Source organism: Sus scrofa, chromosome 2 (genome assembly GCF_000003025.6).
Source record: "Sus scrofa isolate TJ Tabasco breed Duroc chromosome 2, Sscrofa11.1, whole genome shotgun sequence".
NCBI classification, from domain to species: Eukaryota; Metazoa; Chordata; class Mammalia; order Artiodactyla; family Suidae; genus Sus; species Sus scrofa.
In genome coordinates, this window is record NC_010444.4 from 427,939 (window position 1) to 453,456 (window position 25,518).

The 25,518-nt window shown below is 63.1% G+C and overlaps 2 protein-coding genes across 8 annotated transcripts; both read left to right on the forward strand.

Annotated features, from left to right (window-relative positions):
• Positions 359-5,595, forward strand: TMEM80 (transmembrane protein 80). Its single transcript, NM_001244431.1, has 5 exons — positions 359-404; positions 2,917-2,936; positions 3,660-3,753; positions 3,835-3,927; positions 4,719-5,595. Exons 1-5 carry the CDS (start codon positions 386-388, stop codon positions 4,922-4,924), a joined length of 432 nt encoding a protein of 143 aa, NP_001231360.1. The 5' UTR covers positions 359-385; the 3' UTR covers positions 4,925-5,595.
• Positions 7,319-24,692, forward strand: EPS8L2 (EPS8 like 2). 7 transcript variants are annotated; one of them, XM_021082562.1, is made up of 22 exons: positions 7,410-7,484; positions 9,277-9,491; positions 9,870-9,992; positions 10,102-10,157; positions 10,811-10,875; positions 18,160-18,321; positions 18,662-18,811; positions 18,886-18,965; positions 19,066-19,208; positions 19,310-19,380; positions 19,509-19,635; positions 19,774-19,862; positions 19,953-20,027; positions 20,200-20,348; positions 20,472-20,604; positions 20,707-20,819; positions 22,055-22,160; positions 22,749-22,856; positions 23,145-23,217; positions 23,313-23,493; positions 23,586-23,718; positions 23,808-24,692. In XM_021082562.1, the coding sequence occupies exons 3-22, from the start codon at positions 9,949-9,951 to the stop codon at positions 23,889-23,891; spliced, it is 2,142 nt and encodes a 713-aa protein (XP_020938221.1). In that variant the 5' UTR covers positions 7,410-7,484; positions 9,277-9,491; positions 9,870-9,948; the 3' UTR covers positions 23,892-24,692. The 7 variants fall into 7 exon arrangements, with proteins under 7 accessions (XP_020938222.1, XP_020938216.1, XP_020938218.1 ...); XM_021082563.1 differs by lacking the exon at positions 9,277-9,491 and having other exon boundaries at positions 7,319-7,484; positions 9,932-9,992; XM_021082557.1 differs by lacking the exon at positions 9,277-9,491 and having other exon boundaries at positions 7,368-7,484.

Sequence of the window (25,518 nt, forward strand, 5' to 3'; positions counted from 1 at the left end):
TCCGACGCAGCGCGACCCGGGCAAGAGAACCTCGCGCCGCAGGCTCCGCCCGCCCCCACCTCCCGCTGGAGCCGAGCGCGCCCGAGGAGGAGCCGAGCGAAGCCGAACTCTCCCGAGCCGGGATCCTCACGAGCCTCGGCTCTCCGCCTCCTCCTGTCCGAAAGTGCCCGAGCGCTGTCGGACGCGCTAATCGGGCCTCGGCCCCGGTTCGGAATCAACTCCCGAAGCGCGGCGCCGTCGAACCCCTTCGGGAGCAGAATCGAAAATGGCCGAAGGGACCCCGTTCGCGTCCGGAGCCAAGAGGCTGCCGGGATCGCGGCGGATTCGGCGGGCGGGGCGAGCGGGGCGGGGCGAGCGGGCGAGCGGGGCGGGGCCCGGGGGCAAGATGGCGGCCTCGCGGCGAGGTGAGGGCCCGGGCGGTGCCGCGCGGGGCCGGGTGGAGGTCGTTCCGGAGCGGGGATTCGGTTGGCGCGGTTCCTCCCGGTGTGGGAAAGGCCGAGCGGCTGGCGCGGCTCGCGGGGGTCATTAGCGGCTGGACTTGGTGTGGCCGTGGGGTGGGAGCCCGGCCCCGAGAGCCAGTCCCGGGCGCACCGGGATGCAGAGCCGCCTCGGTGCGGCCGCCCTCCCCCGCCCGCTGTGGCCAGTGCGGCCCCGGGCGCCGCGGACGCGCTGACCGAGCACCCTGCGGGGGCCAGTGGGCCAGCAGCGAGCGAGAGCGGCGGGCACCCCGGGCAGGCACGTGGGCCCGCCGGCGGCCTTGGGTTGCGCGGGGTCTCGCCGGGACTCGCCCGGTCTCCGCAGCGCCCGCGCCTCTTTCAGTCTGTGTGACAAGAAGGAGACGAGTGGGTGGCACGCGGTGTACACTCAGTCCAATAAAAAAAGGCCGATTGCCAGGAGTTCCCTGGTGGCCGGCGGGCTAAGCACCTGCGTTGTCACTGCCGTGGCGCCGGTTCGATCCCTGGCCCGGGAGCCTCCGCCTGAAGGGGGCCCCCGTTTCCATATCTGGGCCGCCCTGCGCGAAGAGGAGCTGGGAGGGAGGCTGGCGTCTTACAAAGAAGTACTGTCCGGGTCTGAGTTTAGAGCTTTCTTGGCAGGGGGGTTCCAAAGCGCCAGACCTTTGTCGGCAGAAGCCCGCGGTTCTTTTTGCGCGATTTCCTTTGGTGGAGAATTAAGTTTGCACAGCAGCAGGACCACCTGGCACCCCTGCTCTGGCACCTCAGGGAAAACATTTGTTCTCTTTGCTTCCACGTTTCACTTCTTTTCTGACACAGCTGTTCACAGCCACGTTGTTATTACAGTAAATCATTGACAGAAATGCTAAATCTGGAGTTCCCGTTGTGGTTCAGCAGGTTAAGAACCCAACTAGTATCCATGAGGGTGCAGGTTCAGTCCCTGGTCTCACTCAGTGGGTTAAGGATCCTGCGTGGCCGTGAGCTGCGGTGTAGGTCGCAGACGCGGCTTGGCGGGGCTGTGGCTGTGGTGTAGGCCTACAGCTGCAGCTCCGACTTTACCTCTCGCCTGAGAATTTCTACATGCCGCAGGTGCAGCTCTAAAACAAAGCCAAAAAAATACACACACGAAAAGCTAAGTCCTAAAAGCCACAGCTGTATTTTGTCAGAACGAGCTCCGCTCCGTGGGTCTGGAATGGTTAGGATGGCATCTCTGCTCCCAACCACCCTTCATGCTAAGTGTTTAAATCCTGTATCACTTAAGGTTTCTGTGCAGCATTTTTCCTAAGTCGCCCCCTCATCTCAGTCTATAACAGTGGGCAGCTGGCAAATACATTTGAGTTCTGAAGCAAACCTTCAGGAGAAGACTCAGAGGGAGGAAAATCCCAGCTAACATGAAGTGCACCGGAGTGATGACGCGTCTGGGCAGCTGGCTCAGCCCAGGCCTGGGAGAGGAGGGTCGGGCTTAGAGAGCACCTCTCCCGTAGCGCGATGCAGGTCCATTAATGATCCATGCTCGGCAGCCCTCCTTGCCTCCCGGGGCCTGCACGGCCCCCAGATCCACCCAGGGAGATGCGGGCTCACCCCTTGACGTCCCCCCCAGAGCAGAGCTTCGAGCTTCTCTCCCGGGGCAAACGAGCAGATGGAATAGCAGCGATCCGCAGGCTGCCTCACGTCTCTGTCCTGTCTGCTGCCGGGCGGGTTCTGAGTCGTTCCTGATGCACCTGCAGGTCGCAGATGTGTGAGCAGAGGAAAACACCCGTGGAACTCCGAGCCAGGGCACGCCGGGGCCAAGGGTGACTGGACTGTCTTCCAAGCAGGCCTCCAGCTCAGAAGACGCTGTCGCGGGAGGAGGGACCCCGCTGCCTCTGGGGCACCCTCATCTCAAGATGACGGGAGAGTGGGTACCTGTTGTGGGTAGGAGAGGCTCCAAGAGGCGCACGAGGAAAAGAGACTGGATTGCTGGCTCGGAAGTTCTCACTTGGGAGACATACTTGGGGACATGCATAAAATCTCAGAAGAAACCAAGTGTCTGTTATCAGTGACAAAGACTTCTTTTCATCTGCACATGTGGCAAATACGCAGAAGCCACAGGAGATGAGCTGCATCTCCTTCCCTGACAGTGGAGTGGATCTAAGCTTTGCCTCGTGGGTACACCCTGCCTCCAGGCCTCAGGTTCAGAGAGGCAGGTGGCCAGCCTCTCCTTGGAGGGACCGGTGCAGAAGTGCTGGAAAGGAACGAAGCTGCAGGCCCTAAACACCCAGTGAAGGAGTTCCCGCTGTGCCACAGCAGGTTAAGGACCCGGCCTTGTCTCTGAGGTTGCACAGGTTCAGTCTCTGGCCCTGGCATGTCGTTGTGCTGCAGGTGCAGCTACAAACGAGAAAACCCAGTCACAGTGAGCGGAGGGCAGGCCCGCCTCGCATCCTGCTAGGACGTGGGCCTCACGGACGGACCCCTTCTCTTCCAGGGAGAACTTCTGCCACGGTGGTATCCTGCTGCTGCCGCCCTCGTTCAGCCAAAGACCAGGCCAGGCGACGTCGGCCCTCAGCTCCCGCTTTTTGCTCCTTTGATCCCCTGCCCCCAGCCCTGCCTTTGGAGTTGAAGTAGGAACCCCACTTCTAAGTGGGAGGGAGGGCTGCTCCCTGCCCCACCGTTCCAGAGTCACTGTGGCTCCCCCAGTGGCGCCTTGGCTCCCTCGCCCTCCTGCACGGTCCCGCCACGGGGTGGGGGGTGGAGGATGCAAACCCCTCACGGGAGGATCTAGAGACCCCTTGTAGCTCAGGAAGGCTGCTGGTGGATGTGTAACTGCCGCCCCTCCCCCCAAAGAGAGAATGGTATTTTCTTTAAAGAAAATGAAAAAAGCGGCTTTTCTTTTTTTTTTTCCTTTTGGCCATGCCTGTGGCTTCCACAAGTTCCAGGCCCAGGGATGGAACCCAAGCCTCAGCAGCAACACCACCAGGTCCTTAGCCCAGTGCACCCCTTGGGAACTCCAAAAAGCCGCTTTTTTCTCTCCATGGTCATAACTGGGACCGGTTGAGGCGTGCCCCTGTGGAAGCCAGCGAGCTGGGGCTGTGCTCGAAGCCAGGACACCCCCTGGGGGGAGCCAGCCCCGGAGCCTGACCTGTGTGTCCGCATGGCCTGTTGTCCGGCCCCAAGGTGGGCCCCTGGGCAGGGTTGTCAGCTGGGCTAGAGTCCTTAACTGCCGGCCAGCTCTCGTCGCTCCCTCTGCAGGCGCTGCTCCATCTGAGTGGGGCGTGTTACTCTCTTTACTTCCTGGCCACGCTCCTGCTGATCGCGTATAAAAGTAAGTCACGCTCGAAAAGCCAGCTCGGGGTGCGGGTGCCCTGCCTCCCGTGACGGGAGCTCGGTCTCCCATTGTTCTCAGGCCAAGTTTTCACCTATCCTCACGGCTTCCTGGTCCTTGACCTGACTCTGCTCTTCCTGATGGGGATTCTGGAAGCAACGCGGCTGTACCTCGGTGAGTTCTCTGAAAAGCACGTGGCACTTGGAGCGACAGGATCGCCAGCTTTACGTGTGAACCTTTAAGCATCTGTCACTTGGAACACGGTTCTTAGAAACACGTGATGTAGCCTCGCCTCACAGGGTCTTTCCGTCTGTCTGTCCCTCTTTGTCCACAAGACAGTCTCGGCAGCATCCTTGGCGGAGGTGCTTCCCGTGTGTACATGCTGCCGGGTAACGGGCAGCACCAAGACTAGACCGCAGCTCCGCCATCAACTCTGGAGCCCCCAGAGAGTCACCTCACTCCTCCTGCCTCTTCTGTTGGCCGCAGGGTCAAGAGGAGAAGGATCTGGGGAGGCCCCATCGTGGCGCAGACACAAACCCCATTAGGGATCCATGAGGATGAGGGTTCGATCCCTGGCCTCGCTCAGTGGGTTAAGGATCCGGCGTTGCCATGAGCTGCGGTGTAGGTCGCAGACGCGGCTCAGACCCCACGTGGCTGTGGCTGTGGTGTAGGCCGGCGGCTGCAGCTCCGATTGGACCCCTGGCCTGGGAACCTCCCTCTGCCGGGGGTGCGCTTAGAAAAAATCAGGAATGTTACAGCCTCAGTACAGACAACACGCTCCTCCTTGCATTTGCCTTCTGACACGCTCAGAGCCCGCGCGGTGGCCACAGCAGCTTTTCCGTGGAAGTCCTCGAGTGTCGTGGGGTGCTAGTGAGCTGGCCCTGGTCCCCCGGTCAAGTCTCCAGAGCCCTCGCCAGCACAGGCTCCCAAAGGCAGCACTCACCCGTCCTGTCTGTTCTCTCCAGGCACCAAGGGCAACCTGACGGAGGCCGAGGTGCCGCTGGCCGCCAGCCTGGTCCTGACTGTGGGCGGCACCCTGCTGGCCATCTACTTCCTGCTCTGGCAGACCCTGGTGCTGCGGGCAGACTGGGTCCTTGGCGCCACGCTCCTGGTGCTCCATGGCCTGGAGGCCGTCCTGCAGGTGGTGGCCATCGCCGGCTTTGTCAGCTAGGCCCCTGCGGCAGCCCCGGCCAGGAGCCCTTCCTGAGGGTGAGACGGCCTGCCAGCCGTTGCCCAGGGGGAGGGCGTCCTTCTGCTGATGCGCCATGACCTTGGAGGGCCTGGCGGCTTGGGTGATCTCTGAGTCCTTGAGGCGGAGATGGGCTCAGGAGCCAGGGCAGAGCAAAATGCTGGGGCAGGCGGGGGCCCAGCGGAAGCCGGGACTGCCCGGGCGTCCTCCTCAGGAAGCGCAGGCCCCGCTTGGCTGGCAGGACCTCCATTCAGCAACCGCCCTGCCCCCTGGGCCGGAAGGCAGCGAGGGGCCGGGGACGAGCCCCGGGCAGACGCTGCTCTGCCTCTTCCACGAGAGAGTAATGCCAGAGAGCCAGGGCTTCTTCCCCCCGGGGACACAGGAAAGGCGAGCTTGAAGCGCCAGTGCCCAGGGGACAGAGCGCCTCCCTCAGCAGGACGTTGGCCCTGGGCACCGGGGACTTCGCCAGGGGGACCTTTGCCCACTCACAGACCCACTCCAGTGCCTCTGGAAGAAACCTGAGCTGATGTTTTCTGGCAACTTTCATTTGTTTCAGTTGTACATTTTCTGTGTTTGGAATAATACCGTGTTTGAATATCTAGACATTTTCTCTTCACTGTAGTTTTTAAATAAAGCGTTTATCCTTCCCTGAATTGCTCCCACCTAAAGCCCTCACCTCCTCCAGGGGTCTCCCTCAGAACGTCGGAGCACCGGCCCGTGCCCGGCAGGCCCCATCCCGCCTCACCCACAGCCCCGCGTAGTAGTGCTTCCTCACCCTGGCCTCAGGGGCATCAGTGGTGTCCTCCGTGGGGGGCGGGGGGGGCGAGTGGGAGCATGAGAGCTCCCTGCTCAGTCGCCTTTGGCTCGGGACCCATGCACACCTGTGGCCTGGAGGCGAGGTGGGGGCGCCCTCCTGCTTACCCTCGCTGGGCATTCGGCAGAGCTCCGCACCCTGCCTGCCGCCAACGGGCACCACGGTGAGTGGGGGGAGGCTGGGGTGGGTGCACCTGCTGTCTTTGGGGCCCCCTCCCCCGCAGACCTGGGCGGCAAGATGCCTGTTGCCCTCGGGGTTCGTAACCTGCCTCAGGATCCGGACCAGGCCCTTGCCACCGTCTAAGCCCCACACTCAGGGCGGCCGCCAAGCAGCCTGGGCCTCCAGGCCCCCAGCCGCATCCTCGAGGGGGTCAGTTCTCCTGCTCTGGCAACCATCACGTTGATTCCGTGCGCCTTCCCACCTTTCGCCCGTCCAGGCTCAGTCTCCAGGGAGGGCAAGGGCGGGCCGTGCGCCTACCCTCCCGGTTGTCAGGGAGCGAACCAGGAAGCCAGGCCTGGCTGGGGGAGGGCTGGGCCCAAGGACAAAGGCTGCTTCCTGCCCCCCTGTACAAGCTCCCCTGTGACACCCCAGACAGCAGCGGTGGGAAGACCTGCCCCCGGAGTCCCAGTGACGTGGGAAGGGGCAGGGCCTCCAACCTTCTAAGACAGAGAGAGCCTCCAGGGGCTACCAGGAAGGGCCGGCAACCAGCGCCAGGCGACCAGCAGCTGCCCCGTGCTTCCTGGAGGGACCCTGCTTCCCGGCACAGCCTTTTCTGCCCCCGCCCACCCCCAAAACAATGGCCTGAGCCTTGGAGTCCCTGGGGCTGCCCACCACCGCCCAGCCTGCCCTCTGCCCCTTCTCTTCCTCTTCACCCAGTTTGATTGTCAGGGCCCTCGTGGGGGTCAGTTCAGGAGGAAGCTTAGGACTGGGGGCAGAGCTCAGGGCTTGGCCTAAGGAGAAGTTGCTGCCCAGAGCGCCTTCTGGCTGCCTCTCGCCACAGGTAGGCGGAGGCCACAGGTGTCCCCCCCACCCCCATGGGAAACACCAGCCCTTGGAAGGTGCCCACGCTGGGCTGGGGCAACACAAAGAAAGAGACTTCGGGGGCTCCTGGGTGGAGCAGAGTGCGCGCCCCTGGGCCCTCCTGGCGAGCTCAACGAGGGCTGCAGGGTCTCTGGCCCTGCCTTTGATTCTCACTTGACTGAAGCCTGGCCCTAGCGCTGCCTCCAGACCAGAGAGGCCCCAGCTGGAGAGGATGGGCTCTGCCCCAGGTCCTGGGGCACCTGAGCCTGGGCCACACCTGGCAGGGGCAGGTCTGACCTCCGCAGGGTCCACACCACCCCTCGGGGCGCACAGCTCGCCTGCCACCGAAGGATCTCAGCGCCCGGTGCGCCGTGGGCCTGGGCACCCCTTCGAGCTGCGAGGGACGGGCTCCCCGGCCCGCCCACGCGTCCAAGGCGCCCGGCTCCAGGTTTGGGGTCTGCGCAGGTGGCTGTGGGGACCGTCCGGGCGAGCCCGGGTGAGGGCGGGGCAGCCACGTCCCGCCCCCGCCCCTGCCCAGTGCCCGCCGGCGCGCGGTGACTCTAACCTGCCGCTCAGGTTCCTCCCTGCGCCCCGCCCCGGCTCCTCCGCGCGGCCCTCCCGCCTCCCGAGCTCGGCCCCGACAGACCGGCGGACGGAGCGCGGAGGAGGGGACCAGCGGGCGGCCAGGCGCAGGGCCACGAGGAGCAGGTGAGCGCCCCTCGGTGTCCCAGACCCAGCGCGGCCCGACCCCGCCTGGCGCCCGCGCGCGCGCGAGAGAGAGAGAGAGCTGGAGCGACAGGGGAGCCGAGGGCACGGACGGTGGGCCGCTCCCGCCTCAGTTTCCCCAGGTGGCAGTGCGACGCGGGGCTGTGGCCTGGGTCTGTAGGCCAGGCCGGGGCGCAAGGATTGCGCCGGGCCCGTTGGACTGCCCTGGACTGGTGGCCTGGAGCCGGGTCCCTGCGGCCTGGCCTGCCCCGGCCGGTCCTGGGGCGGCGCCGTGCGCTGGGGATGTTTGTACGCCAGTGGCATCTGAGTCAGTCAGGTCTTCCCAGCCCTGGGGCTCGGTGGGGGAACCCCCTCCTCTCCTTTGGGGGAGGCCGCGATGAGAGGGTCCTGCTCCTGCCCTTCAAAGACTCCAGCCCCACACCTTGCAGTGGCAGCCTGGGGGCTCCTTTGGGGCCAGACCCTTAAGGGGCGCCAGCCTGCTTCCTGGGTCTCAGAGCCAGGAGGAAATGCAGGGCCAGGAAAGCCTCAGGCTGGGGTCAGGCTCTCGGTCAAGGTTGGGGTGTGGGAGTTTCAGGGAGGAGGCAGGTGGGGGCTGAGCTGCAGGGGCCTGTGTGCCTCCAACCTGGGCAGGGCTGGGCTGGCCTCGGGCAGCCCCTGGGCATGAGGTGGCCCTGGTGGCAGGGGAAGTGAGTAAGCAGGGCTCCTGGTGCTCCTCCAGTGCGCCACGGACCACCTCTGCCCCCACCCCAGATGTAGTGGGCGCCAGCTGTGCTGGGAGGCCCGGCCCAACTGGTGCCGCCTCTGCTCGCCGTTCTGCCCCTCCCCCCCCAGGCCCTGCCCGCCTGGGCCTCTCCTGGCCCTTGCCTGGTGCAGCCCCAGCTCAGCGCTCCGCCCAGCTCTCTGCCTGCCTCGGTCTCCCAAGTGCACGCTCGGGGCCCGCCTGCTCCCCACCCACAGCTTCCCAGACCTGGGCACAGCCGGAGCCTGAAGGGCTCCCCCTATTCCCGGGCCCCACCTGGCTCCCCTGGGCCTGAAGCTGACTCCTCCCCAAGGGCACTCAGCTGTGAGCTGGAATTTGAACTTGGAGCTGGTCCCTCCGCCCTCCCTGCCCCACTAGGGCCTCCTCCCCCTCCGATGGCTGACCAGGCACCATGCTCGCCCCTCCCTCGGCACCCGGAAAATGGCCACAGCAAAACAGAGCGCGGCTGGGCTCTGGGGCCTGTTTCATTCCCTCCCTGGTCAGCTGAAGAAGCCCCTCTGCTCCCCGCTGGAGCAGCTGGAGCGGCCCCGCCCCAGCTGCTCCCCAACCAGGTGCCCAGCCTGGACCCACCTCCCTGGCTGGCCCCGAGGCACCCCACCCACCCCACAGAGCTGAAGGCCTCAGCCCCCCCCAAAGGGAGGCCCGAGTGTGACAACCTAGTGACCGTGTGCTCACAGGCCTGGGTTTCACCTGGGTGTGTGCGTGTGTGTGTCCGGACACACGTGCCCAGCACCCTTGGCTCAGCTGCCAGGAATCCCATTAAGCAAACCCACAGGCTCGCCTGCTGAGGTCAGGAGCATTCCGGACATTCTCCACGGGCAGGTGGACAGAGGAATCCGGCCAAGCCCAGGACCCTCCGTGGCATGTGGGAGGGGGTGGCCTGAAGCCCCTCGGACCCTCGCACCTCCTGGGAGACTTTTCTGCAGGTTATACCTGGTCAAACGAGAAAGTCCTGGGCACTCCCTGCCCTGGATACCAGCACCCCTGGCTTTAACCCTCTCCTGAACCTGGCAGACCCCTGAAGGCTGAAGCTGCAGGTGGATGGCCTCCCGGTGACATTTGATGGCGGAACTGTGTGGGCCCAGAAGTCCCTGCAGAGCACAAAACCCTGCAGGACGTGTCAGCCTGGCCCAGGGGTGCCAGGCTCTGCTCCCTCTGGATGTCACCCTGGGCTCTGGCTCCCCAGGCCCCCTTGCCCCACCCTAGAGTCCCTCGCTGCCTTTCTCCAGGTCTGGCTCCCACTCGCCTCAGGGTCTTTGCTCTGCTTAGAAGGTGCTTCCTCCCCTTGACCCCCCTTGAGAGCCTCCTGAACACTCTCCTCGCAAGCCCACCCCAGACGGGCCTCTGGGGGTGGGACCCTCTGATGGCACGCCCTGGGGGCCCTTGTGGAGGACGCGGGGTCTGGGGAGGGAGAGGGTTCATGACCACCACCTGGGACACGGAGCAGAGATGGTCCTGGTGTGTCCTGGGGACTCTGGCCAGGCAACCAGGGCGCCAGCCCCTGGCTCTGGGGTTGGGGGAGGAGGCGCCCCAGGCCCCATGCTGCGAGTAGCAAGGCGCTGGCCAGGCCCCGATGAGGTGTCAGCTCGGCTCCCCTGTCCACTCAGGTGCGGGCCAGGCACTAAGCCCTGGACTCGGGCCACGCTGAGCTCTGCCCTTTCACCGCCAGCCACCGTCGAGGACACCATGAGCCAAGCTGGGTCTGTGAGCTGTTGTCCGGGTGCTGCCAAGTGAGCCCCTACCCGTCCCACCCCACCCCGCTGCTCTTCCCCACCAACCCCACCCCCAGTCCCCAGGGAGGGTGCCCAGGAGCCCCGCCTCACCAGCCCCTCCCCACAGTGGCAGCCTGGGCCGGTCTGACGGTGTGGCCAAGATGAGTGCCAAGGACCTGTTTGGTGAGTGAGGTTCAGGAGGCCAAGGGGACAGCCCAGCTGGAAGGGTCTCATCGAACCCCCTCCCCAAGGCAGGGGACATGCAGGTCAGCCCTGCACCCCCAGAGAAGGCTCTGGGCCCCATAGCAGGGGCTCAGGTCCCTCCTCGCAGGGCCCGTAAGGGGAGAGGCCTCACTAATAATTCAGGGGGCATCAATATTGATTCTGCGCTCCTCTCTGCAACCTGACCCGCGGGGGGCGGGGCTTCCGCGGGCCGGAGGGGCGGGGCGGGGGGGCTCCAGGAGGGCGGGGCCGGGCTGGCCCCCACCTGCCCCAGCTCTGCCCCTCCCCCAGCCACAAGGACTCCCCTGTGCTTTTGGGCACAAGCAGAGGCAGGGAGATGTTAGCTGGCAACTCTCGGGTGGGGGAGGCCCTGGGCCAGACCCCTCCCCAGGAAGGAGGGCAGGGGGCCTCCATGGGAGGAGGCCTTGCTGCCCTGAGCTGGCAGTCCCTCCTGGGGAGGGCGGGAGCTCCGTGTTCTGCCGGGAGGGGCCGTCACCCCCATTTTATGCCCGAGCCCTTCCAGGGGGCCATGAGGGGCCCCCAGAGCCCTCGCTGCGCTGCGGCCTTCCCCGAGCCCCGCGCTCTGGGGGAGTGACCGGAGTCTCCTCGTGCAGCGCAGAGGAAGAAGTACTCCAACTCCAATGTCATCATGCACGAGACCTCCCAGTACCACGTCCAGGTGAGCCCGGGCCCTGCGCCACACCACTGCCTCCGTGCTCCAGGGCCCCGGCAGAGGCAGGGGGGATGTGGCCCCACAGCAGGGGGCCAGAGCCAGGCACTGCCGCATGCCTGCGGCGGCTCATGCGCAGTGGGGAGCGCGGCCGGAGGGGCTCCGGGGGATACGATGCAAGAGGACCGGCCAGGACAGCTCTGAGCACCTTCCAGCAGCCGTCACACGGCCGACCCAGAGGGAAGGAAATTGCCATCCTGGCCCCAGATGGGGAGCTAGATGAGGCAGGAGGAGGCGGAACAGAGGCGCCCTTTCTTGAGCGTCTGCAGGCAAGACCTCGACGGCTCATTCCGACCACGCCGGGAGAGCCAGGCCTTAGCTGTGCCCTTTACACAAGCTGCCTGCTCAGGAGGGTTTTCTTCTAGGTCAGTTTTAATCCACACTTATTACTCAGGAAATGCTTTTTTAAATGACCTTCCTGCTCCTGGAAGCTGGCCGAGGTCCTGGTTCCTGGCCATTGGCCAAGCCCGCAGGGCAGCAGGACTGGGAATAGCCGATGACAGAGGAAGATGGGAGGCCCCCGGACCAGGCAGTGGGGGGGCTGGACCAGGAAACAGGGGACCTAAGACTGGGAAGATGGGGGGCCCCCCCGGACCAGGCAGTGGGGGGGCTGGACCAGGATGATGAGAGGGACCGGCCCGGGAGGGTGAGCGCTTTCCTCCCCGTGGGCCCTTTCATGCCCGCAGAGGCCAGGTGAGTCACTGCTTTTCTGAGCCTCGGTTTGCTCATCTATGCAGTGGGTCCACCGAGACCTAGGAGTTCCTAGGCTCTTGCATTGGGCTGTGTTGGTGATCGGCCCGCCCTGCCAGCCTGGGCAGTCTGGGCCGTTTTATGTGGCCAAGCTCATGACTGCCACTGGCTCAGGGTCCAAAGGCAGCTCTGCCACTTCTCTGTGGGAGGGACTTTGCCCTCCTAGGTGAGGTGGTGCCCCTGGGGCTTCCCAGGCCTTCTCCTGGACTTGGGTCCATGCCAGGCTGTGGAGGACCCCCGCCCAGGGGCACCTCTCCTGCCCTCCCAGCAGCCAGCGAGCCGGGGGCTGGGGGCGGGCTGGCCGGCCCCTCCCAGGTGGGAACAGGCGAGAGAGGGGGTGAGAGGTGTGGGGACAAGCTCAGACCCGCCCTGGCCCTGGGGGCCCGAAGCCTTGTGAGTTTTTTCTTCTGCTTTTTTCTCCATTAGCACAGTGACGATGACGTGGAGCGTGAGGGGGGTGGTTCTGTCCCCACCTCCCTGTCCGGATGCGGAAGGGCTCCGTCCCCCACCAACGCCCTTGGGCGGACCCCACGTGGGCGCAGCTGTCTGCCGCCCCAGCCTCCGCACACTGCTCTACCCTCCATCCCTACGGTTTTGCCTTTTTGAGAATCCCCTAAAAATCTCCCCAGAATGGATTCATATAATATACATTAGCCGTCTTTGCTCTTCTGCTTTGTAAACTCATGTCCAAAACATGCCGTGTGTACAGAAGACTCTTCTCCAGGGCACTTGGGAGCTCGCCACCCCCATGCCTGGCCCCTTCGCGTGGCACTGCCTGTGTCCACACGCGCACACGTGCACATGCACACACACTCCTTATTCAGTAGCGGGGGTCCTTTGTGTGCAAGTAAATGCGTATGGATTAGAAATGTCTTCTCCCAGGAGGTCCCGTCATGGCTCAGGGAAACGAATCTGACTAGCATCCATGAGGACACAGGTTCGATCCCTGGCCTCACTCCGTGGGTTAAGGATCCGGCGTTGCCCTGAGTTGAGGTGTCGGTTGCAGAGGCGGCTCAGATCCCGCCTGGCTGTGGCTGTGGTGCAGGCCAGCAGCTGCAGCTCCGATTGGACCCCTAGCCTGAGAACCTCCATATGCCGCGGGTGCGGCCCTAAAATGACAACAAAGAAAGAAAGAAAGAAAGAAAGAAAGAAAGAAAGAAAGAGAGAGAAAGAAAGAATCTTTCCCAGTGCAGCTTGTCCACTCGTGTGCATCCTTGTGTCTGGGTGAGCAGAAATGTTTAATTTTGGTGACATCCAGTTGTGCCCATTTTTTCCTTCTTAGGTGTTTTTAGAGGGTTGAGGGGTCTTGTTCTTGTGGTCATTGCTTGCCCCGGGGCTCTGGAGAGTCCTTCCTGTGTTTTCTTCGAGATTCTTTGCGGTGTAAGCGATTACACTTTAAATTTGTTTGGGGGTATAAGACTCACGCCCAGCCTTCCCTGCAGGACCGGGCAGCTCTGGGAAAAAGATTTTCGTCGAATTCATCTTGGAGTTACTTTGCTGCCTTTGTCAAAGGTGCAGTCCCGGGAGCCAAATGGGTCTGTTCCTGAGGCCGCTCGCTCGGCTTCATGTTCTTGCCCCCTTTGCAGCTGATTAGCTTCCACCCCTTTCCAGCGTATCAGCCACCCTGAGGTCAGGCAACTTTGTTCGTTTTCTTCGGGCTTCCCGACTCTTTCGGGTTGTTTGGACTTGCATGTACGTTTTAGAATCCAGTCGTCCGTTTCTTACGGCCCCGGCCCCGCGAAGGCCTGCTAGGATTTGTTTGGCCCTGAGTGGAGTGTGCCTGCCGGTTGGGGAGACCTGGCATCTCAGCATGGCACTGCCCCACGTGGGACAGCTCCGATTCCTCTCAGAACTTGTAATGGTCCCGGCAGAGCTCTCACACATCTGTGTGAAACTATTCCTCGGGTGTTGGATTTGTACGTGCCGTTGTAAACGGTATTGTTTTTTAAATTTCACTTTCCGGTTGTCTGTTGCTCGCCTGTGTCTTATTCAATTGAATTTTCGCATAGAGATTGACTATCGTGAGAATTTGCTGCATTCGCTTGCTGGTTTCCGTGATTTGCCTCTAGATTCGCTAGGTTTTTTTAACGTATGAAATCATCTGCTCTGAAAATATAGTACTTAGTTTCTCATGTTTAGCCACTTTGTTTTTCTCACTTTATTGCCCTGGCCAGGACCACCTGCACGGCGCCCGGTAAAAGCAGCGGCCGTGGACGTCTCGCCTGTGTCCACTCTTATAAGAAAGGATTCCGCCTGTGATACGCAATCTGTTTTGGTGGATACCCTTTACTAGAGTGGGCACGTTCCTCTTCATTCTTTGCTGGATGAGCGTTTTTGTCATGAAGGTTGTTGAATTTTGTCAAATCTTTTGAAGTGTATTTCCTGTTGTTAACGTAAAGGAACCCCACTGATTTTTTTAAATGCTGGACCAACCTTGCATTTCTAGGATCAACTTCTTTTATGAAAGGTTTATATTGTTCTCTGTTTGTATGGACAAGATTAATTCGCTAATATTTTCTCAAGATTTTTTGCATTAATGTTTGTTTGAATGTTGGCCTATGATTTTCTTTTTATTTTGTTGATTTGTTTGTTTGCTTGCTTTTTAGGGCCACACTCGTGGCATATGGAGGTTCCCAGGCTAGGGGTCTAATTGGAGCTACAGCTGCCGGCCTGCACCACCAGATCTGAGTCGTGTCTCCAGCCGACACGGCAGCTCACAGCAACGCTGAATCCTTAACCCACTGAGTGAGGCCAGGAACCGAACCTGCATCCTCTTGGATACTAGTCAGATTCATTTCCGCTGTGCCACAACGGGAACTCCTGGCCTATGCTTTTCTCTTCTTGCAATGCCTTTGGCAGGTTTCGGGACCAGAGCTCTGCTGACCTTGTAACGTGGGTGGAGGCATGCTCCCTGCTCCTCTGTTTTCAGAAAGCTTTTAGAAACTGTTGTGGAGTTCCCGTCGTGGCACAGTGGTTAACGAATCCGACTAGGAACCATGAGGTTGCGGGTTCGGTCCCTGCCCCTGCTCAGTGGGTTAACGATCCGGCTTTGCCGTGAGCTGTGGTGAAGGTTGCAGACGCGGCTCGGATCCCGCGTTGCTGTGGCTCTGGCGTAGGCCGGTGGCTACAGCTCCGATTCAACCCCTAGCCTGGGAACCTCCATATGCCGCGGGAGTGGCCCAAGAAATAGCAACAATAACAAAAGACAAAAAAAAAAAAAAAAAAAAAAAAAAAGAAACTGTTGTGATTTCTTCCCTGAGTATTTGTTAGGATTCACCTGTGAAGGCCTGAATGTGTGGTTTTCTTTGCGGAAGTTTTTTTTACCATTATTCTTCTAAGTTAGCCTGTATGCTCTGTAGTGTTGGCCCCTCTTTCCTTCTGGTTATTGACAATTTGTGCTGTCTCCATTTTTTTTTTCTTGATCAGTCTTGCTAGGGGTTTATTTCGACAATCTTTTTAAAACCAGCCCCGGGGGTTGTTGATTTTTCTCTGCCGTCTGTGTGTTTTACTAGTTTCTTTGTTCCTGCTCTTAATGTCCTTCCAGTTACTCTGGGTTTCATTTGATGGTCTTGTTCTGGTTTCTTGGGGGCATGGCGATTTAGTCTTCCTTCTTTTGCCGTTCGTTCGTTTGAAGCTACCGCTCTCCTCACGGGACTCCGTCAGTAGCGAGCTTCCACGAGTTTGGACGTGCTGGTTTGGACCGTCGTTCAGCTCAGAGGATCTTCTGATTTTCCCTGTGACGCCTTTGACCCATGGGTTATTCGCATCTTCTTCTTTGTAAGCATTTAACCGTGTGAGCAGCTGTAGCTGCACATCTCCCCTCCGCTTTGCTTTTGCCGTGTCCGATCCGTCTCGGTGTGTTGTATTTCTATTTTCTTTTGTCCTCGTCATTTTCTCTGCCATTCGTGTGTTGTTTAAAAGTGCGTTGTTTCGTTTCTACAAATTTGGACCCATGAAGCGTGTTGCTTAATTTCCAGTTGTTTGAGGCTTTTCTTTCTTTCCTTTTTCTTTTTTGAGGGTTGCACCTGAGGCATATGGAGGTTCCCAGGCTAGGGGTCCAATCAGAGCTGCAGCTGCCGACCTACACCACAGCCGCAGCAGCGCCCGATCCGAGCCCCGTCTGTGACCTACACCCCAGCTCATGGCGACACCAGATGCTGAACCCACTGAGCGAGGCCAGGGATCAAACCCACATCCTCCTGGATACTAGTTGGGTTTGTTTCCACGAAGCCACAATGGGACTTCCAAGGGTTTTCCAGTTATCTTTCTGTTACTGATTTCTCTTACTGCTTTCTAATTTAATGCTGGTCTGGGCAGAGAACGCGCTGTGTTTTCCGGCGTCTGGGATGCATGGGCACTGCGGTTTGGAGAATTAGGCTCTGCTGAATTTTGCTAACAGTGCCCCTTATGCAGACAGACCGGCCGCCTGACTGCCCCCTGGGTTTCTGCCCCTCTCTTGCTAACCTGCTGACGGATGGAGGGGCGTGTAGGTCTGCCTCTAACAGCCGTGCGGGTCTCGAGGGCAGAACATGCACTGTTCTTGTGTCACCGACTCCTCCCCGGAGCAGCCAGCCCAGTGCAGCGGGATGTCCCCACTCTCCACCTCCTAACCCGCTCGCGAACTCAGCCACAAGAGCTCGTTAGTCCTGGGCAACAGAACAGGTTAAAAAAAAGCTCAGGGTTTGATCCATTCTTAAACTAATAGTCTCATGGTTTCACTATGCAATTCTTTCATTGAATGAGACTGCACACAATTTTCTATATGAAAAGCTTCCTGGAGTTCCTGTCACGGCTCAGCGGTAGTGAACCCAACTAGCATCCATGAGGACGCAGGTTCAATCCCCGGCCTCGCTCCGTGGGTTAAGGATCCAGCGTTGCCGTGAGCGGTGGTGTAGCTCGCAGACGCAGCTCGGATCTGGCATGGCTGTGGCTGTGGTGTAGGCGGGCGGCAACAGCTCCGATTCAACCCCTAGCCTGGGTACTTCCATATGCCACAGGTGTGGCCCTAAAAGGACAAAGAAAAAAAAAAAAAGCTGACTTATATATGTATTTTCCTGTAGACTCTGTTTCATATGTTTTGCCAGTTTTTCTGTTGTGCTGTTGATCTGTTACTTATTTACATATTTTTCATTATTTACTTATCTATTGTTGGTATCCATCGTTATTAAACAAAAGAGAGCTTTTATTTTTATTTATTTTATCTATTGCGTTTTAGGGCCGCAGCCACGGCACATGCAAGTTCCCAGGCTCAGGGTTGAATCGGAGCTGTAGCTGCCGGCCCACACCACAGCCACAGCCACACGGGGTCCGAGACATGAGCGCGACTACACCACAGCTCACGGCAACACTGGATCCTTAACCCACTGAGCAAGGCCAGGGATCAAACCCACATCCTCATAGATACTAGTCAGGTTTGTTACCTCTGAGCCACAGTGGGAGCTCCCTGGCCTTTTTCTTTGTCTTTAGTCTGCATCGTAACCATTGTATGTGTTATTATATCTGTGTTTTTCCCACTTTTTCTTTCTTTCTGTTTTTTTTTTTTTAACTTTGTCTGTGGTGTTTTTTCCCCAGGCAGAATTCTTTTTTATGAAGTCAAATTTATTGGCCTCGTCTTTCGACATCCGGGCTCTCTCCCTGGCTTAGCTAAGTCTCCCAGGAAGGAAGTCCTTCCTGGGATTATCCCAGATCATCCAGTGTCCCCCTCTAGCAGCTTCAGGATGCCATGTTTTGTGGTTAAGTCTTGACTGCTTGGGGTTTATGCTGGTGTTCACCCGGCTGCCCCTCGCCGCGTACCGAATTTGGCAAAGGTTGATGCAGACACGTGGGGCATCCTGGACGGAAGGGGCCTGAGCCGGGCTTAGAGAGCGAGAGGGGAGAGCACGGGACAGGTCCGGCTGGCCGGCCAGGGGTCCCCGTGGGCTGCTCACTCATTCTCTTCACATTCACCGGGGGCACTGCCGCAGCCCAGCAGTGTCCCCGGCAACGGGGAGACGGCAGCCAGAAACCGAAGAAGCATGTTGCCAACAGCATGAGGTCGGATGAGGATGAACAGAGAGGCAGCTCAGGGATGTAGTGACACGTGCTCTCGCCGGGCAGTCGGGCAGGGCGGCATCTAGGCAGAGTCCAGAGGAGGAGCAAGCTGGAAGAGACTGGGGACAGGCAGAGGTGGCATGTGCCAAGGTCCTGTGGTAAGCCCGTGCCAGGGCAGCTGCAGGAGCAGGGAGGCTGGTGCCCGGAGCCCGGTGATGGACGTGGGTGGCCTGGGGTCTGTTTGGGAAGGGCTGCATCGGAGCCCATGGCCCCACAGACATCCACCAAGGTGGGACTTTGTCCGCTCGGACCCCCGGAGCTGGCCTGGCTGTGTCCCCCTCGGACCCGCAGGGTTGCCTGTGACCCTCTCAGGCACTCAGGGCACAGCCCCTTGGCCCTGGGTCGGGGCACAAGCAGGGCTCTGCTCTGACTGACCACTGCCTGCCCGCCCAGCACTTGGCCACGTTCATCATGGACAAGAGTGAGGCCATCGCGTCGGTGGACGACGCCATCCGGAAGCTGGTGCATCTGAGCTCCAAGGAGAAGATCTGGACACAGGAGATGCTGCTGCAGGTCAATGACCAGTCGCTGCGGCTGCTGGACGTGGAGTCCCAGGTACGGCAGCAGCAGAGGGCAGACCTCCCGTCCTGCAAGGCGGGTGGAGGCAGTGACCCAGACACCCTGGGCCGCCCTGTGGGATCAGGGAACGGGAAGAGGGCAGAGGGCAGGGAGGGCCGGGTGGGGCCAAGAGTCCAGGGGAGCCGCATCACACAGGGCCATGGCCACGGCTGTACTGAGGCCGGGCCTGGCGGTGCGGTCACTGCCGGGTGGGGTCTGTGCCGCGAATGCCACAAGCCAGGCCTACAAGTCAGCCGGTGTCCACGTGCTGCGTCTGCTCCTCGGGTCCATCTGTGCCCGTGGCTGTGAGCCCGTGTCCCAGCCACCTGTCCCGCAGGAGGAGCTGGAGAACTTCCCGCTGCCGACAGTGCGGCACAGCCAGACGGTGCTGAACCAGCTGCGCTACCCGTCCGTGCTGCTGCTCGTGTGCCAGGACTCGGACCAGAGCAAGCCCGATGTCCACTTCTTCCACTGCGACCAGGTGGAGGTGAGACGGGCTGCGGTGCTGTGGGCACGTGTCCCTAGGTCCCAGAGCCAGCCTGACACCCCGGCCCCCCCCAGGCAGAGCTGGTGCACGAGGACATTGAGAGCGCGCTGGCCGACTGCCGGCTGGGAAAGAAGATGCGGCCGCAGACCCTGAAGTAGGGCGACGGGCGAGGGGCTGGTGGGCAGGGCGGGCCCGGGCCCGGGGCTGGGGCTGCAGCCCGGCTGAGCGCTGAGCAACCCTTCGTCCCACTTCAGGGGCCACCAGGAGAAGATTCGGCAGCGGCTGTCGGTCCTGCCTCCCCCCCAGGGCCCGGCCCCCATCCCCTTCCAGCGCCACGGCGGGGACGCCCCTTCCACAAAGAACCGAGTGGGTCTGCCAGTGCCGCTCAGCGAGCCAGGTGGGCTGAGGGTGCTGGGCTGAGGAGGCCGGGCTGGGGGGGGGGGGGCACCACGGATCTGCCGGGTGGCCTCTGTCTGCAGCAGCTCTGCTCCCGTCCAGGCATCCACCGCCGGGAGTCGCTGGAGGAGGAGCCCCGCGCCCTGCTGGCCCAGAAGATCGAGAAGGAGACGGTGGGTCTCTGGGGCAGGGCCCCTCCGCCCATTCAGCACCCCCCTTCCCCCAGGCCAGGGGCTGAGAGGCAGGCCGTGTGTGGGTGGGGGCACCCAAGGGCTGACCCCCGCCCTTCTCTGACCCCCAGCAAATCCTCAACTGCGCCCTGGATGACATAGAGTGGTTCGTGGCGCGGCTGCAGAAGGCGGCTGAGGCGTTCAAGCAGCTGAACCAGCGCAAGAAGGGAAAGAAGAAGGGGAAGAAGGGGCCGGCAGGTGCGGGCGGGGGGGGGGGGCGACCCAGGAGGAGGGGTGGGGGATAGAGTGGCCCCTGAGCTGGGGAAGGTCCAGTCGGAGGGGGTGGGCAGCCAGGCGCAGTGTCTGGGCAGCAGGCTCACCCCTGGCCCCTTCCAGAGGGCGTGCTCACGCTGCGGGCACGGCCCCCCTCCGAGGCAGAGTTTGTTGACTGCTTCCAGAAGATCAAGCTGGCCATCAACCTACTGGTGAGCGCCACGGCTCCCCCTCCTTCAGAGCTGACCCTGGGGGGTGGTCCTGGGGCCACCGCCTTCTGTCTGCCTGCTCCCTGCCCCCAGGCCAAGCTGCAGAAGCACATCCAGAACCCCAGCGCAGCGGAGCTGGTGCACTTCCTCTTCGGACCTCTGGACCTGGTGCCTGGGCTGGGGGGTGGGGGGGCCGGGGGTGGGGGTTCGTACCCCTGCTGAGGTGTGCCCTACCTTGGGTGGCTGGCTGACGCCAGCGTCCATGCCCGGGGCGGTGGGCCCGGCGGACCGGCCTGTGTCACAGGCGGGGGCGGCTTCCCTGACCCCCTCTGTGCCCCAGATTGTCAGCACGTGTGGCGGCCCGGACATTGCTCGCTCCGTCTCCAGTCCCCTGCTCTCCCGAGACACTGTGGGCTTCCTGCGCGGCCACCTGGTCCCCAAGGAGATGGCGCTGTGGGAGTCCCTAGGGGAAACCTGGACACGCCCCCGGTAGGGCAGCAGCAGGCGGGCACACCAGGATGGGGTCCCACGGCGGGCGGGCGGGCTTGGGGGTCCTGAGTGGGGCAAGCTCTGGCGAGTGGGCACGGCTCACCCGGGGACCTCCTGCCCCAGCTCCGAGTGGCCCCGGGAGCCGCAGGTGCGGCCCTACGTGCCCAAGTTCCACAGCGGCTGGGAGCCGCCTCTGGATGTGCTGCAGGAAGCCCCCTGGGAGGTGGAGGGGCTGGCGCCCGCCCCCGTTGACGAGGTAGGAGGGCCCGCAGCCCCACCGCACTCCACCTGTGCCCCCTGCCCTCACCCCCCCGCCCGCCGTGCCCGCAATGAGCCTCGGTGGTCCTCTTCCCCACAGCCAGCTCCAGGGGGCCGACCATCCTTTCGCAACTCCCCGAAGCACGGCCCCATCTCTGAGCCCGCACCCCAGGGGGACGTCCTCCCCCCGGTCAGCTCCCCACAAGCTCACAGGTAAGCCACCCTCAAAGTGAGGGCGTGGGACGCTCACCTCACAGATCCCAGAGGCCCTGCTACAAGTACACTGCCACCAGGTGGCGGCACATGCTCTGGTCACAGCCGTCAAAATGCCATTTTCCACACTAGAGCCAGGATGCCTTTCAACTTTGCTGTGTGCGGTTGAAGGGGAAGCATCGAAAGCACCCGTAAATCCACGGCCCTGACACCTCTTTTGGTGTCTGCTCGTTTACGCTTTAGAACCATGGGTAGAAATGAAATGTACTAAACGTTGAGCTCAAGAGGTCCCAGCAATCCTCGGAGCCAGAGGAGACCGAGGGTCTGGGGGGAGCTGGTCTGTCTCCCTCTGAGACACACGTTTCACAGCCCCAGAGCCCTCCTCCCGCCACGTCCTCTTTTTATTCTCAGTCCTGGCCGAGGATCCGCCCTGTCACCCACCAGACCGGAAGATTCAGTTTCAGGAAGGGAGGGGGCTGGCACCCATGTCTCACGTGTGGCCTCCCTCTAAACCGCATCACCAGCCTGATGCTCCTGGCCCCCGGCCTAGGGCCACCTTTAAGAAACATTTCCATCCTTGGACCTCCAGCCCCTTAGCCAGCCCACCCTGGCGATCCTGACACAGCCCCCAGCTCCAGGGGTCACAGCCTCAGCGCGCCCACTTCCCCGTGGTCCCAGGCCTGCACCTGGAAGAGGCAGAGTCCTCCCGCTCAGGAGCCAGACTGACCAGGAGGGATGGCCTGGCCCAGGCAGCAGCCACAGGCCTGCTCCGTGTGGGGGCTGGGACCCCCGGGACCCGCAGCCCTCGGCGGTCCTGTGCTGTGTGTGCCCACACACGGTCTGCAGTACTGCAGCAGCTGTGGCTCTGACAGCCTCCGCACCCCCCCCCCCAGGGTGGCTGCTCCCCAGGGAAGCCTTGCCCTTTCCGGAGTCCATGCTCGGCTCTGGGTCCCCTGGGGGACTGGGCTGGGAGACCCCTGAGGTGGCCTGGGCATGGGCCAGCCTGGCTGGGCCCACAGGCCGCCGGGTCCCACCCGCCTCGGCTGCCCCCCCACGCGGGGGGCCCCAGACGCAACGGGGCTGTCACAGTTTCCATCGCAGCTGACAGCTGCAGCCTCTCTGCCGCAGAACAGGAGGCAGCCTCGCACCTGGGAAGCCGCTCTTCCCTGGCCCTGCCCCCAGCCCGGGAAGGGCCCCCAGCCCAGCCTGGGCTCAGCGCCCCCTGTCCCACACAGGGGCTACGAGCCCGTGCAGACCATGGCCAAGTACGTCCAGGTCCTCTATGACTTCACGGCGCGCAACGCCAACGAGCTGTCGGTGCTCAAGGACGAGGTCCTGGAGGTGAGCGGGGCCCGGGGGCGGTTGCCCGGGCAGGCATGCAGCCCGGGAGGAGTGTCTGCCTAGCCCCAGGGCTCCACTCTGGGTCTGCAACCCGGCGCCCCCGAAGCACAGCCTGGCCAAGGGGCTTCCCTGTCTGGGGATCTCAGAGGGGGCTTGGGGGCTCCTGGGCTAGGCTGGGCGCAGGCTGGAGGGTGGGCCCTCTCTGCTGAGTAGGACCCCCAACCCAGCAGGGACTTGTCATTGGCATCCACCCCGGGGGGAGCCCCCTCAAGGCACCGTCCGTGTGTGGTGCCTGTCCTGAATCCAGGCTGCCCCCCCGGGGGATGGGAAGTGGAGCAGCTGGGGGTGGGGGTGGGGGCTCCATGTCCACAGCCAGGCTCCGGACACTGCGGGAGGGGGGAGGGGAGGCCAGGTGGCCCCGGGGCCCCTGAAGGGTGTGCGACCATGGGACTGGGAGCAGGCTCAGAGGAGACTCCCAGAGCTCTGCCGGCGGCCTCGCTCACACGGGTGGCCCTGCACCCTGCACGGGGCCCGTGGCGGGAACGGCCAGGGGCGGGGGTGACGGCAGTGGGGGCGCCGGGCCCACAGGTGCTGGAAGACGGTCACCAGTGGTGGAAGCTTCGAAATCGCAGTGGCCAGGCAGGCTACGTGCCCAGCAACATCCTGATCCGGCTGGAGGAGGTCCCCGCTGAGCAGGTGAGGGCTGCTCTGTCCCACTGCAGGGTCAGGCCGGGTGGCTAGGGGCTGGGGGCTCAGGGCAGCAAAAGACCCAGCCCTGAGCCTGGACCCCTCACAGCCGGGGCTGGCTTGGGGCAAGGCCAAGGCTAGGAAGGGCTGGCCCACCCTCCAGTGGGGGCCTGGGCAGGTCCTGGGAGGAGGCGCAGGGAGGGCCCCTCCCATCTTCCTTATTCCGGCTCTACTGGGAGGAATGGGGAGCTGACCTAATGGCACCCCGCTCCCTCGCCCTTCCCCCCACCCCTGCAGGCCAGTCTGAAATACTGGGGTCCTGCCAGCCCAACCCACAAGCTGCCCCCAGGCTTCGCCGGCAACAAAGACGGTGAGGGATGGGGCCGCCACACCACCCGGGGGAGGCGGTGGGGGGGGAGCCCCGGGGTCGGCGCGGCTGGGCCTGAGCCGCCTGGCGCCTCGCAGAGCTGATCCACTACATGGACGAGGTCAACGACGAGCTCCTCAAGAAGATCAGCCACATCAGGACGCAGCCGCAGCGGCACTTCCGCGTGGAGCGCAGCCAGCCCGTGCACCTGCCGCTCACCTACGAGTCCGGCCCCCGCGAGGTCCGCGCCTGGCTGGAAGCCAAGGCCTTCAGCCCCCGGTGAGCGGCGGCCCGGGGCGGGCAGGGGGCCGGCAGGCGTGGGCGACGCGGCCAGGGCCTCACCCCCCTCGGCCCACCCCGCCCGCCCCCAGGATCGTGGAGAATCTGGGCATCCTGACGGGGCCCCAGCTCTTCTCGCTCAACAAAGACGAGCTGAGGAAGGTGTGCGGGGAGGAGGGCGCCCGCGTGTACAGCCAGCTCACCGTACAGAAGGCCGTCCTGGAGGTGAGCCCGCTACCCGCCCTCCGGCCCCCCGGCTCCCAGGGAGGGGGAGGCTGGCAGGCCCCTGACCGGCGGGTCCCCTCCTCCCCTAGAAGCAGCACAGTGGGTCGGAGCTGGAGGAGGTCATGAGCAAGTTCCACTCCAAGACGCAACGGCGGGCGGAGGAGGACAGCTAGGCCTGCCGCAGGGCCCGCCCCGCGGCACCGGGCGTTCCTTTGGCACGTGTGTGTGTGCATCGCCCGCCACGGACGCTGACCGAGTGTGGTGCCGGCTGGGGGCCGCTCGCCCGCCTCACGGCGCGTGGGGCCGGTCCTCAGGCTCGGCAGTGCCCCCCTCGCCCCCCAGCCTGCCCGAGGCCCACCTCAGCCAAACTTGCCACCTGGAGGTGCCAGCCCCTCGTCCGCCTGCCCCCTGAGGCCCGGAGCTGTGCCTGTCCCAGACCCAGCCCGTCCCCACCCCTCTCCCGAGGCCGCAGAACCCTCGGGAGGGGCAGGGCCCTTTCCCCCGCCGCCTCCACGCTCACAAGGGTTCCTCCTGGCGCATGTGACTGGCCCTGTCCCCGCTCACTGCCACATCCACCTGCAGCCGCTACACTCAGTCCTGCGGACACATGGTGCCAGAAGGGCAGCAGGCCTCAGCCTCAGGCCACCCTTGCTCGGAGCTGGCCGGCTGGAGACCCTCGACCCCGCAGTATAGCCCTCGGTACCCACAGCTCCCGGCTCCCCAGGGCGGCCAGGCGGGGTGTGCAGGGGCTGCATTCTCTTCCCCTTCGAGGACGGCCCTCCCCCATCCCTGCCCCCACCCCCTCCAGAGCCCAGAAGGGAATGTTCTCTGACCGAGTCCCCAGCCGGCCTCACCTGATGTGCTATGTGGGTTGGGGGGGCGAGTCTCAGGGCCCCAGACTCTGTGGGTCGCACCCCAGAGATGAGAGGTGACGAGGCTCAGAGTCCATGTCATTAAACCCAGTAAGCCTCCCAGCAGCCCCCTCCGTGTCTCCTGGGGCTGAGGGCGGGGTCACCGTGGGTTCTGATGCTGCACCTTCGCCAGAGCTTGGGCAGAGCAGGCCGTGGCCGGTGGGGCTGGGGGTGGTCCCAGAGCAGCCGGGTAGGGGCCAGGAGCCCCCCGCTCGCCCTGAGGGAGAAGGCCCAAGGACACGCCTGGGAGCCGAGGGCTGAAGGGGTGCCCTGCCTGCTCTGTCGCTGTGGCCCTTCCAGGCCAGATGACCAGAGGCCCGAGGGGGGTCATGGGGAGCAGCTCGGCCAAACTTCTGGGAGGGCGGGCCCGGGAGAGCCATGAGCCAGAGGGCCAACCCAAACCGGACTTAGGGAGCTTCACTCAGGGTGGGCGCCGAGCCCCAGAGGAGGACGCGGGGCCCCAGGGAGGACGTGGGTCCCTGAGCACAGGCGCCTGGCCACCAGGCCAGCGTCCCCCCCCGCTCACCTGGGCCCTGCCCTCGGAGAAGGCCTCTGGCGCCCTCTGCTGGCGACCCGCGTGCTGCCATGCGAGGCAGCAGAGGCCCGGCACCTGCCCGGGTCTGGGGCCTCTTGACCTGCGAAAGCCCAAAGCTGCCGGCGGACCAAGCCTGGGTCAGGGTGTCCGGGGGGCTGGGTTCTGGGGTCTCCGCCCGATGGGCAACCACAGGGAGCTTGGGCCCCCAGGGCAGGTTGTGCTTTGGGGGTGGGGGGCGCTGTCCCTTGCTGGTGGACCACTGAGCCAGGCCCAGTCCTCAGGCCTCAGAAGCCCCGACTCTGAGCTGGAACAGGCCATGACAGGCCGGACCTGGTCCAGGGGAACTGAGGGTGT

Coding starts and splice junctions, on each gene's coding strand:
- TMEM80 (NM_001244431.1), top strand. Junction 2,937..3,659: donor GGAGAACTTCTGCCACGGTG/GTATCCTGCTGC, acceptor ACTGCCGGCCAG/CTCTCGTCGCTCCCTCTGCA. Junction 3,754..3,834: donor CCTGCTGATCGCGTATAAAA/GTAAGTCACGCT, acceptor CATTGTTCTCAG/GCCAAGTTTTCACCTATCCT.
- EPS8L2 (XM_021082556.1), top strand. CDS start 9,949: ATGAGCCAAGCTGGGTCTGTGAGCTGTTGTCCGGGTGCTGCCAA. Junction 18,812..18,885: donor TCCACTGCGACCAGGTGGAG/GTGAGACGGGCT, acceptor GGCCCCCCCCAG/GCAGAGCTGGTGCACGAGGA. Junction 19,209..19,309: donor AGTGCCGCTCAGCGAGCCAG/GTGGGCTGAGGG, acceptor GCTCCCGTCCAG/GCATCCACCGCCGGGAGTCG.